General features: G+C 42.9%; 1 protein-coding gene across 2 annotated transcripts in view; it reads right to left on the bottom strand.

Annotated features, from left to right (window-relative positions):
• Positions 1–7,603: 7,603 nt before the first annotated feature.
• Positions 7,604–13,579, bottom strand: part of ARSJ (arylsulfatase family member J) — a 43,277-nt gene continuing 37,301 nt past the window's right edge. For both annotated transcript variants that reach the window (XM_054824829.1, XM_054824830.1), the window contains one exon: positions 7,604–10,646. In XM_054824829.1, the coding sequence (XP_054680804.1) occupies positions 9,245–10,646 (1,402 nt within the window). In that variant the 3' untranslated portion in view covers positions 7,604–9,244. The remainder of the gene's footprint in view (positions 10,647–13,579) is intronic.

Raw genomic sequence — 13,579 nt, 5'->3', positions numbered from 1 at the left:
CAGCCCGAGCGTTCCCCTCCCAACCGAACCGCGGGCCCAGGTAGCAGCTGATTCTAGAACGTGACCTTCGCCTCCCAGCTCCGTTGGGATGATGGTGAGAACGTCCAAATCTGCTCTTCGTCTCCAAACTCAGTACGCAGCAGCTACGCTAGGCAATCGAGAGGCTCCTACCATTTTACTACTGCAGGCTGATTTAAACACCGCTGCTGCAGAACGCCAGCGGAGCACACCCGGCGCAGCGCTTCAGGGATGGCGGCATCGTGGTTTAAACACCAGGCTCCGACTCAGGACACCGGGGCTTTTGCCAGCCCTCGCAGAAACTGCTCGAAACCAAGAGTGCGCACGGGGGAGGAAAACAGTGGAAGACGTAACTAGGTACGTATACCCCCGTAGTGTTTCAGTGAGGTGGACTGAATTTCAGCATTCAGCAGTGATAAACCAGCGCTCGGAACCAGGAAACCAGAGTGAGGATTTGCCCGCAGCGATGGACGCGGCGTCGCTGGTTTACGGCGCTGATTACTCACCTACGTGATCTTCACCGTGCTCTGTTGGGAAAACGCAACTGCTAAAACACTTTGGTTATGCGTGCCACCCTGAAGGCTGTATCTGAATAAACATCCTGTATCTGACTGAAATACGTGCGAGTTAAAAGGTGCCCACCCTCTGGAATCATGACGTGTGAGAAAGTGACTTTTGAAAACTTATTCCGTAGAGGAGGACACCCACATTTTTCCTGAATTGCACATTCTAGGCATGGCTGCTGTTTTGGGATATAAAATATAATTAGAGAGTTTATTCTGTATCCTCTTTATTTTAAACATTTTCATCTTCTGTTTTGCACTGGGAGCTCTTAGGAAACGGCCGTAGAAGTTGAGACAAAGAATGGAATTGCTGTGCGAAAACATCAAATCCTTTTTCCAGGACAGTTTTGAACCTGATTTTATTATATTCCCCCCCCCCCCCGCCCCGTATAAGAATAAACACCACCTAAGGAGTAAAAGATTGCCTCACAGGAAACAACAAAACGAAACACGGACTCCCCAGCCTGGGCTCCTTGACTGGGAGTGCCATCCTGAGATTGAAGCAGCAGGGGATGCTCTAGGCTCAGTGCAGCCTGCAGGGCAGAGCCTGAACCTTGCGGCTACCTTCCATCGCACGAGGTTTAAGACTTTCAAGCCTCCCGGATGCCAAACTGGTTTGCCGCTTGAACCGAGCAATCAGCAGGTTAAAATACCTCTGATAGTACAAACCAAATCGGACGAGCGACGGCTACCTGATAGGCTGTAGCTGTCAACGAGAGGTCATCATCAAAAGGAGACGGTTTCACGGGAAGCAGTATTGGGTCCGGCCCTTGCACGATGACTGCAGATGAGACTTGCAGGTGACACGATGGCTGCCGGAGCGGTATACGACAAGGGTAGCGCAACCGCCAAGTGATGCAGATTACCTGAAAAATTCATAGAAACATGCAGCATCTTCCACAAAACACGTTTTGCTGAAAGCGGCTGCGGACTGATGCACGGAGTACGTGAACCAAGGAATGCAGGCGTACCAGGAGAATGGCTGGAGTGGTGGGAAACCTGAAATCAGTTCGAGAGTCACAAAGGACATGCGGTTCATTAGAGGCAGAGTACTCCTTTCTTCTCAGGAGGTGACAGTTCTTCCTTTACATAGCTTGAGTGAAACTAATACTGGAATATTGTATTTACTTTTGATGTCCGCGTTTTTTCATAGTCTACTGAAAAATGAGAAGGCGCACAAAAAAGCCTCAGCTCCTGTTCAGGAACTGGAAAAAAGTGCCATACAATGCTTAGACTCTAAGGACCCGATCTGCTCAGCTTCTAAAAAAAAAATTAAAGATTGGAATACAGACGTTCAGTCATAAAAGGAAAACACCAGGTGCCAAAGGACTCCTAGTCTTGGGGATAAAGATAATGTAAGTTTGGAATCTGTAGCCAGACAAAGAAAAAAAAAATCAAATTAGAAAGAAGGCATATATCCTTCTAACTCAGATATTAACTACTGCAAGAGATTTACAATGGGAAGTAATAGATTCTTCATATTTTTTCTGCTTTAAATCAGAAATGGATGCTTTTCTTCACGTTTATTCAAGTAAGAATTATCTTCTGGTTAAACAGAATTTATGAGGTTTGAGTAACGAAGTGGGAATTAAAGAAAAGGAGAGGAAATGGCAACCTGGCAAGCTTGTCTCTTTAGCAAGACACTGCCTATTCAACAAGCCTGCTGTGTACGCGGACAGGACACCGAGAAGAGTTATTCCTTGTTTATGGATTTAGCCGAATAGAGGATTACGTTATAGGAAATGCTTTCCTGCGTACCTCTGAGGAACAGCCATGACTCACATGAGAAAGACATGATTTTAGCTGGACTTCGAGGACTGTCTTGGAGTACAAGTCCTCGTGCTGGTCTGCTGGCGTGGACGAGAAGGAAACGGATGTCAGTGAGATCTCAGCCTGCTGGATCTGCAATAGAGAAAATCTTCCACGGATCTTTATATAACCATCCCACAAGGTTAGTCCGCGCGTGGAAGTACGAGAGTGACTGGACAGGACAGGGACCAGAAAACGGGTACCGTTTCATCGAAACCTGCTCGTTATCTGTGGATAACTACTGGGTCCCGGGATTTTCGCGTGCTAAGGTTTAATGCCTTTCCTGTTAATGTCTCGGTGGCGGGGGGCTGCGGGAGGCTGAGGAGAGCGGCAGGAGTGGATGCGGCACGGCGCGTTCCTCCCGACGCAAACCAGGCACTTCTTGTTCTGCTGCTGCTGCCTTGCTACGCAGCGGGGGTTCCAAGCAGGCTTTCACATCCGATGCCGAAAGCAAAATTAATCATTCAGCCTTTTTCCTTTCTGAGAAGGGCGGGGGGGGGTAATAATAAAAATCTGGCGGCAGTAAAAGTCTGAAAGAAATCATGTTTAAAGACAAAAGGTTGTGAGTTGCTGAAGTCATCTGGGCTGAAGGCCAGGGCTCTGCAAACCCTTCTTTGTGGAGGTTAACGTTTATTAACTGCAGGTACTTTCCTCTGCCGTCCAAATGCAATGGAGATGATGTAAATGTAATTTTCAAATCCTCAACAGCTACACGCACAGTAACAGGAGATCAATTATTTAAGTATATTAGAAATAGGTCTTGCCGAGAGATTGCAATTTGGTCAAGATGAACAACTCCGACCGAAAAGCTCCAATATGCTCTTTATCAACACTACGTATATTCGCTCCGTCCAGAGTGATAAAACATAATGAAATCTGCTAATGAAAACCTGAATAAAACTGGAAGCAATCGCTATAAAAAAGGTATGCTGTCAGAGGAAGACTTAAGAGGGTTGCCCGAAGGTAAGACATCACTAGTTACACCCCTGGCCTTAAAGTTTTGCTAATAGTCACAGCTCTGAAGGTTGGGTTTGGGCTTTTTTTAGAAGAAAACCAGGTGATGATAGATGAAGTATTTCTTTAATGACATTCAGCACACCCTCCCATGACGTTCCTTGTAAGCAACCCGCAATTTCTCCATTCCACGTCTGACACCAGTCACAGCTCGGTGCTCTTCATTTTCTCGTTTCCTTCTCCAGCCATCTTAAAAAATAAAAATGTATCTTGGTTACCTATAAGGAATGAATTAGTCTATCGCATTAGATTTTGGCAAATCTCTCCAAACGTACCGGATTCTGATATTATTAATAATAATGTCCTTTCCCAAACTGCGCTCTATGTACACAAAATGCAGAACCGTTCTTACTTTTACATCGCCTTTGACTTTCTCCTGCTGGCAGCTCGGCGCTGGCTAATCTCAGCTTGCAGAAGCGAAGCCGCGTTTAAAGGAGGAATAAACGCAGCCTTGTCAAGTCGATCTGAAAAGCGATCTTTCTGAGCAAATCTAGGGAATGACAACAAACATCACCGCCTGCACTAATTTTAGGTGATTAAATACTTGACTTTTACTGAGACTCTGATGTTCACAAGGAATTTTAAAAATATATTTTTCAGGCTATGTTGGTGTGACATTTCAGGACCCTGTTCTCCACTCGTTATGGAAATTCACAATAATAGTCATTAATCAGTTCTGTTACTTCGGTTGCAAGCTAAACTGTAGCCCTGATTATAACTGAAACGAACGGAATTTATGAAATAACTTTTAACCATATCATGGAATATACCTTTGTTGCAAGATTAATTCAAATCCAGGCACTTAATTAGATCTTCTTTCATGCTGCTAACTTATATTATATTATATATTGTATTATATTACATTGTATTATATTGTATTGTATTTATATCTATTATTATTAACTTGCTCGGCAGAGGTGAAAACAAGCATAATTCAGGGAAACACAACATTTTTGTATTTTCACCCCAGCCTGCCTTTTACACGACCTCTCCACTTCATCTAGACCTTCACAAACGTTCCCCAGAAATGAAATGAAGTACGTTATTGAGTACTCTGCAGACCAGGAATGGAATGCTGAAATGAAGCTTGTGTTATCTAACCGCTACATTTAATCTTATGCTCTTTTTTTTATCATGGGAACGTGCATTCTCTGCCTGTTATTGGAAACGAGAAAATATAAGACTGAGAGCAGCAAAAGTTACTGCTGACCTGAGAGTGCAGCTCATTATGTCAGTAGTCAACAGGTAGATTGTATATTCCAGCATCTTTCTCTGACCTAACGTTGTCTTTTGGACAAGTGGACCTAACGTTGATAGTCTAATTTATAGTATATGTAGTATGAAGGAAACTAGATTTTACTTGCTTTGCTTGAACATCGTTGATGAATAGTCACTGGGTTTAAGGCAAGATGACAAAAGGACCCTGTGGTTAGTCTGTGAAGGTTACATACTGAAAATTACCAACTATTTTTTTCCAGGACTTGTGTATAATGGACAACAATAATCAGCTAAAGTACAATCTGTTGTTCATAGAGATCTGTATCTGAACAAAAAAAAAAATCATATAAAACATATGGTATGTTATTTTCTTCCTTTCTTTTTCTTTCTTCAGATTTTCTGAACCACCTTTGGAGTAGAAGCTGGTAGATCCAGCACCCCCATTTGCACTGAAGAATGCCACTGGGAGGAAGTCAGTAGTTTAAGGAGAATTCAGACATACTCATTTCTTTTCTCTAATTGCATTACGCAAACTACTCCCACTCTTTGCCATCAACCAATTCTGAAGCTCCTTCAAGTCAAAGAAATTTTAACAGCAAGTCCATTCCTAGTTTATTGCCTAAATGCAGCTGCCCAGTCTCTGACCTCATACGTTCTGATTTTTGCCACCGTCTCACTTTCTGCTGCAGAAAGCTAATGCTCTTTATAAAAGGCAACTTTCAAAACGTGGGTGGCTGTGTAAAAGCGTGAGTGGTGTTTGCTGAATGTGCAGTGCATGCAACGCAGAGCAAGGAAAAGCAGCTTATTCTGTGCAGCGTGATCACAAACCCCTCAGTTTCAATGTTGTCTAGACGATACCTCCGATAACCCATTACGTACAATATCCAACGATGGGAACACGAGTGCTCTTTCGTCAGCTGGAAATCCAATCAGCACCCATTACTTCCAGGGAGAAAGAGAAAGTCGCGGGGTTTAATGGCCTAATTCACTTTCCAAAAAGCCCCATGTCCCAGCAGAGAGAGGAACCTTTTGGATGTCTTCAGACACTAATGACTCCATTAGTTATGATAACTCATATTCCATGACTGAGCTTCACAACCACATGGACTTTCCCTCACATCTTACAACATCACCCATACATAAAGACTGCCATTTCAGATTTACTTACCGTTCTTGGCACTTCCTTGCACCGGTCTTTACCTGTAGCCAGGAGAGCGTTTTGTCTCCAATGTTGTATCAAACTAAGTAACACCACCACCACAATAATAATATTAAGATGATAAAGTCATCTAAACATTAGAAAAGTAATTCAAAGAGCTTTAGAATGAAATTTTGAGAAAACCTGAAAAGGACAACACAAATATTTTTCACACTTACAAGATTTTAAAAAGCAATTCAGCAGGATATTCAGCACGTTCAGGGAGCACAGATCACAAGACAAGGCGTTCTTGCTTCTGGTTTGCTGGGGTTTTTTTCCTTTCTCAAGTTTTTCTTTCTTCCTCTCTTCCCTGTTGTTATCCATCTCGCTCTTCAGGTTGCCTTGGTGCAGAAATGGTGATCCAGGATCACAGCTATTAACAATACATGGAAAAGGAAGAAATATTGTCTCCCTGCTCAGGCGGGTCCTCCCAAAGGTGTGGATGGCACCATCACCAGACCAGAGAGTTAATATCAGACCTGCCTTTTTCTTGTACCCATATAGCATGCGGAGAACAGAAGGCTTGAGCCAACTTAAAAATAATAAGCAAATGCTCCCCGCCTTTCCTCCCCCCACCCAGTCACACTCGCTCCTGTGGCACGTTTATTTAATACACGGGCACGCAAGAACTGATCCGCTGCTCTGCTTTGCACCGATTACTTTCAAGGACTCCCATTTTGCCTGAGAGAGAACAGATATAAATAATTATAGAATAAAGCGTTGTCAGAGAATAATGCTCTCTGGTGGCTTCAGTCCAATAAGAGTCAAAGCAATCGTTAAGACTTTCATGAAAAAGGGCGATCATCGATTCTATGAGGATAACACTTTATTACCGTGCCTCGTTTCTATTATGCCAAAATAAAGTGAAATATCTTAGTCCTTTTTTTTTTTTTTTTAAAATGTATAGTTTAGCTTACATATCTAATTTTGGCCTTTTTTAAATGACCTTGGAAAGTCAGAAACATTATTATTTCTTTCTAATGCTGAACTCAGTGTGCAAGACAGGGGTATTTCAACCACAAACATCATGATTTATGTGGTAACTTGTAAACTAGACAGTATAACGTTTCAAAATCAGTTCCTGCTTCCTTCACTTCTCTCCTCATGTTTATTACTGAAATGTAGATTCCTTCCCCAACCAGAAAAGGTGCATCATAAAAAGTTATAATTTCTACATTTGTCCAACTTGTACATACACCTGTGTATTGATAGCTGATCCAGACTAACTTATAAGGTCTCACTTTTTCTCGAAGACAAAAAAGACATGCATTTTCTCACAGACATGAGTTTATACATCACATCCTGGAGTAAAATATCTCAAGATGTTATTATCATTTCTTTGAAGGACATCAATGGTACATAAAAAAAAAAAGTGAGAAATTAGAGAACATTTCAGTTCCTGATTACTCATTGAATGGTCTGGATCTTAAGTAACGCTGGACAGATTTCTAAGAAAATTAATTAGTCCTCTTAAGGACCACACAATAGGAAAAATAACAGTGACAATATTAAACACTTATGCAGATACGCGTCATCCTTTTATAATACTATTTCTCAGTAACTACACAAGAAGTCCATTTCTATCTTCTCCCCAGTACATTCATTACAAAAGTAACTCTAAAATATGACCAACTTGTTTCTAAGTTTTCATTAATGACAGTTTTATTCTGCTTTATAGCTTAATATATGGAATTTACTAGGGTTTGGCAGTATACGCCTGCAGTTAGTTTCTTTTCTAAAAAGGCCAAGGGTGTTGAAGGCTTGGACGTGATTCAGATTTTAGTGTGCGCTGATTTTACGCATGTTGCATTTTTCAACTGTAAGCCGTTTATATCAAGGTGATTTCTGAGCCAAGTGAGATGCAGCTGAAAAGCGTGCCGAATTTAAATTTCACCAAAATACGTTACAGCTATTGAACAAATGAATCATCAATTTTACTTAACATAATTCATCTTGAAACTTATACGTGCGTATGTATTGCATCAATTATCACGGATCACCAAGAACATGCAGTCAGTACATCCATTAATCATCCACGGAGACACCTTGGAAAAGGGCAAAGTTTCAACCATGTCTCAAGCTATATACATATTAAAAGAAGAAAATCTGTTTCAGAAGCGAAATGTCATGAAATCATCCCTGCACCAAAAATAATAGTAATAAAAAAGCTTACTGGGTTCGTTTAAAATAAACACGGACAGAATTGCTGAGGCAGATTACTTTTATGAATGCCATAAAAATAAACTATTTTAATAGATACATAAATAAAAGGTTTAAAGTAGAATTTTTCCCCCAAACATAAAGATGGCCTAGCTTCTGTACAGAAACTGAACAATATTCACGTGACTACTAAATTAAATAATCACTTTGTTACATTCAAAATAACTGGAGGCAAATACATAATGAAATGATGCACCTGAATCATTCTCCTTTCTCGTCCTAGCAGTGTATACAGTATTTTCTTGTTTTACAGTACTCCGAGGATATGGATCTGTTAAATAAAACTCTGAATGATAGAGTGGAAATAAAATTAAAAATCAAAGGAAAAAAACCCCACAAACCCAACCAACCCTAGCACCCAAAGGGGTACCTTGCATCACCCAGTAATTAAAGTTTTAATGGAAAAGAAATAAGTATTGTGCTGTAAAATAAATTACGTCTTTTACATATTGTTGTATAGTTTTCTTAAAGTGTTTAAACATTACATTCACTTTGGTGATGTTATTGGTCTATGCCTATAATAAATTATACATGGCGTGTGCTAGCTGTTCACGTGTGTTGAATAACAACCACCTCCTGGTTTTACTGCAAATGGGGGGAGCTCAGCACATCTAGGACATTTTTAGAATATTTCTGATTTATGTAAGACAAAGTCTAATTCAAAGCAGCTTTCCTCCTATCGTGCCCCCCTCCCCAGCACCTCTAAAAAGTTACCCTGATGGCTTCGTGGTTTTGCTGTGCTGTATCAAGAATGTCACAGGTTGGTGACTAACGCTTTCTGACCCACAGAGCTTCTCAAGTTTTCTTTTTCCTTTCTCTCTCTGAAACACCTGTCAGTTTGAGAACATCTGCCACTAACATCTCCATACTCTCCAAATATTCCAACTAATTTAGGCAAGGAACCACCATTTGTCCGTGGAAAATGAGTTTACTGAAATCAGGTGTCATTGCCGTTGTTATCTGGAACGTAGCTGCGATGGGTGAGCACCATTCTTCCCGTAGAGGAGAAAGTTTGTCATGAGGATGTTTATGTACACTCAAGGCAGAGGGCTGAGATATCTTGTGCTGGTGAAGTCAGAGAAAAAATTAAAAGATGACAACTTTCATCCATAGTGCAGAGCTAGCATTTCTAGTATATTCTGTCAGAAGTTCAAGAAAGTTGGGCCAAGCTGACTCAGACTTGGCAAAAGAGCGTGCCTAGAGTCTATCCACCAGCAAGACGTGAACGGCAATGTAACGATTGCCCTTTTTTCCGATTCGCTTTTTTCTTGTTCTTGTTCTTCTTTTGCTTATTCGCACCTTTACTTTTATCTGACTTCTTTTTCTTTTCGTCCTCCTTAAACCACGGACCCCAGACTCCTCCATTCAGCTTCGGGTTACTCCGAGGGTCCTTCGGTGGGTATCGAACGGGAACCGCGGTCTTATTGAACTGTGAAAGCCTCCGCAACAACTGCTTCACTACATCTGGGTACCTTGCAGAGAGGTCCACTCGTTCGTACGGATCAGCGGTTATGTTGAAGAGCCACACTGTTTTGCCAGCTGACCAAGAAACGCGTTCGTTGTGCCAGCGGTTGGGGCCCGCGTTACTGAAGGCCTGTGGAGGTACCCAGTCGCTATAGCCTGGATTTCCCGTCAGTAGTTTCCAATGGTTCACTCTGATGGCAGATTGAATCGCAGTGTTCCAGATCCCATAGCCGGCTGCCCAGGATCCATTTTTGGCTTTGGTGTAAATGGGGTCAATGTTGTGCAAGATGTCTACCCGTGGAGAACGCCTGCCTTCGCTAATGGTTTCCCATATATCATAGCCATCCAACTGGATGTCTTCATCGATCTGCCCTTCTGCCAGCGTGATCAAAGTGGGGAACCAGTCCGTGATGTGCACAAGCTCCTTACACACAGACCCTTTGTTTTTCAGAAGGGGGCTATGGACGAACCCAACCGCACGGATACCTCCTTCCCAATAGGTCCCTTTGCTTCCTCGGAGAGGCCAGTTACTTCCTCCGGCCATCGGCTGCCCACCATTATCTGAAGAATATATGATAATGCTATTCTCATAGTAACCGTACTTCTTTAAAGCAAGGGTTACGTTGTTTATGGCTTCATCCAGACAAGCTAGCATCGCGGCGTATCTTCGCCTGTTGATGTTATTTATCGATCGGTAATGTTCAAAATACTTGCCTGGCGCCTGAAGAGGCGAATGAACAGCTTGGTAAGCAATATATAAGAATAGAGGTTTCCTGGGGTTATGAGAAGCTAAGATTTGTTGTACTTTTTGCGTGTACATCTGCGTCGAGTAGATGCCGTTGTCATGATCCCAAGCTGCGTTGTCGTTCTCGTACAGGTCATAGCCACATATCCCAGGGCTGTCACATTTGAAGTGCGTGTAATAGTCGCCGCTGCCTAAGAGCGAGCCGAAGAAAGTGTCAAACCCTCTCTGCGTGGGCATGCATTCTCTGCGGTAAAACCCCAAGTGCCATTTGCCGACCATGTGTGTTGAATAACCAACCTCCTTCAGCTTCTGAGGTAGCGTGACGTTATCCAGAGGTAAGCAGTTAGGCTGGGTTGGCCGTATAATGGAGTGCTGAAGGCCGGTGTGTATCTGGTACCTGGAGGCAGGGAGGAGGAAAGAAACGTTCAGGCCCTTGTGCATGGACACCCGCGCGCATAACCGCAACAGAAAATATTTGCCGTGCACGCAGCGAGTTTCTCTGGAAATATTTTGAAGTGCATATGTCAAAAACTAACGAAGTCATACCATTAAATCTGCTGAAACAGGAGAACGGCACCTGTTTCACTCCACAAGCGTCGAAGAGCAGTTCCCCACCTCCTCTGGCCGGTGGGCAGCCATACTGAACGAGAAGCAGGACACAGCAGCATCACACGCTGCTCTCCCTGCTGACCTCGTTTTTAACGTTCCCATTTCCTTGCAGCTGTGAGCAACGCCAAAGGATCTCAGAGGCCACGCGCTGCCTGGGAACCATCACTTGGGCACGACTATTGTAAAGCTAGCAGTCGAACTCACTAAATCCCTTCCATATTGCACAAACCCTCGAAAGCAGACCCATCGCCTTGTTTTTTCTGAGCGTGAGCAAGTTCTACAGCTCTGACTCGGGACCAGCTCTCGCGGCGTGCGCAATACTGGATGTCCGACGCTCCGATTTCTGGTCATCCATCATGCGATACGCGTACAGACTGTGACTTAGGAGAGATATTAGTAATGCGATAACAACCGAGTCGCTGGTCAGCACACACACAACGGGGCTGGCTCTGCTCTCTCCTGGAACACCGACAGTCCCCTGCTCCGGCGTTTATCTCCTGAGTAAGAGGCGTGAGCACGCGTGGATGGCAAGGACCCCGGCCAAAACTCACAGACGCACACGCAGTTACAGTGAAAGAGGTTTACAAGCGATCGCTCGAAGGGAAGTGATGATTTCATCACTGGATCTCTTGTTCGGCAGTCATTTTCTGTCCTTGTCTAACTGTTCGATGAAATGTTTCCCTCCGTGGGCTGAGTTAGCCAAAATACCTATATATACAGGAGCACAGGTATTTTGAGGTACTTTTTTTCCTCCACAGAAAGCTTTCACGTGTCCCTGTTTCACAATGATTATAGAAGATTACGGGGATAAATACAATTTTTACAATGCCTCATAATTTGCTAGTGGTAAACATATCGACGGCATAGAAATATGCTGGACTTTGAGCGTGTAACAGTGGTTACATATTTAAAGGGCAGGATAATAAATTCTGCAATGCAGTGCAGTCTATGCTTAAAGAATACATATGGCCTCCACATGATGAGAAAATGAATTCAGCATCGGCAGTAGTAAGTATCAAAAAAATCGAGGAGAAATCCATTTATATCGGTTTGACTCTAAAAAATAAAACGTAACAGCACATTGTAAATTAAAGACTTCTCCCCGAGTGTGAGAACAGATTAAATTCCCAGTCCTGACTAGAACAGCTGGGCCCCCCAATACTGTGAATCTTCCGCAAACCTACTTTTGTATTAATTTGCGGTAGTAGGAGTTGGGATTCCTGACACATTCTGCTGGTATTGCCAATCCGATGGGCCTCCTGAGCTATCTAGAAAATTAAAACCATGACGCTGCCCATCCATAAATAATTTACAGTCTGCTTTTATACGATGTCTCCGTGGCCAAGATCTTAGAAGGCAACATAGATGTCTTTAATGCCTGCCAATCTGTAATAATTGTGTAACTCCTATTTTATTCTTGAACTTATTTTCACAGCACCAGAAGCTCTAGTCTCGCTAATTTATTGCAGAAGCTCTGGGCGTTGCTTTATGCTAGCCCGTACCCAGCGCCGCTGCTGCTTTTCTTTGTCTCTCCGGCGCTTTTTCAGAGCATCGTCTCCGTTAGCAGTTGGTGGACCTGGAGCCCTGCCACCCAATTGTCCCCAAACTCACAAGCCGGTGCTGACACCGGAAATATTGCAGCAGTTAAAGCATAACCTCCAAATTACGGATTTCTGGGATCTACGCTTTGCTTTTGTAGAAGGAAAAAAAAAAAAAAAGCGTCACGCGCGCATAAATACCCACATCTTGCCCGTGATTCGAGTATAATATTCTTCTCATTTAAAACAGGAAAAGTACAATAGGGAAAGCAGGCAGACTAACGGCAGTGCCCCACGCTTCGGTTCACTCCGTCTTTGAGAGTCCTCGGGGGAAATACGTTCACAAGACATTTAATTTCCTTTCCCTTCTCTTTGCCTTGCTAAACGCCCGGTAAATTCCCCTTATTTGATCCACCCTGCTATTTTGGTAAATAGCTTCTGGTTTCTTACACCTTGCCAGCCTCCTCTATCTTGAGATCACCTCCCAGTTCCAGCCGGACAGTTTTTCCCCTGATAAGCTAATTTTGCTGGATGTCAGAATTTTCTGACACAGAAGCCGAGCCTGGGCGGGGGGAACGGGCAACAGAGTTTGCAACGCATTGCAAACCAGTTTGCTTCTACACACAGAAAGTACGATATCCCTACAAAGTCAATGCTCATAAAGAATTCATAAAGAACGCATAGATTCCCCAGCTGGGGCTTCTTAATTATATATCCAAGCATGAAATTCCTACACTGTTAATCTGACAAATACTGAAAAAAAAAAAATATCCAGAATTAGCCTCAGTTATACATAGTGTTCTTAGGAAAATATCTGGCATACAGGAATTTCGACTTATTTCAGCGGTCCGCTCGGTAAGTTATTCAACACACTGGCTATAACACAGTCCTGCCTCAATTCTCTGCCTTTTTTCACGAGACTTTGGTGTGCTTCCCACACGCGTGTGTGCGTCTGCTATTTCCGGCATCGCCACGCTTCCGAATATACGTCTATGTGCACCCATACAAACAGCCATGTGGTTTTATATCCATAGATGTAAAAAGGGATCTGCAAAATAATCAGTTTTAAGTAAAAATATTTCAACTGTAGAAACGTTTCAAAGAAATATCAACCTCTAATTATCAGTGCTCTTCACTGTTACAACAACGGTCAAAATTTGTTCGCTCCTGTGCCGTGTGCCTT

This window comes from Grus americana, chromosome 4, assembly GCF_028858705.1.
Source record: "Grus americana isolate bGruAme1 chromosome 4, bGruAme1.mat, whole genome shotgun sequence".
Lineage (NCBI taxonomy): Eukaryota > Metazoa > Chordata > Aves > Gruiformes > Gruidae > Grus > Grus americana.
Note: the sequence above shows the minus strand (reverse complement) of the source record. Positions and strands in the feature narration are given on the sequence as shown.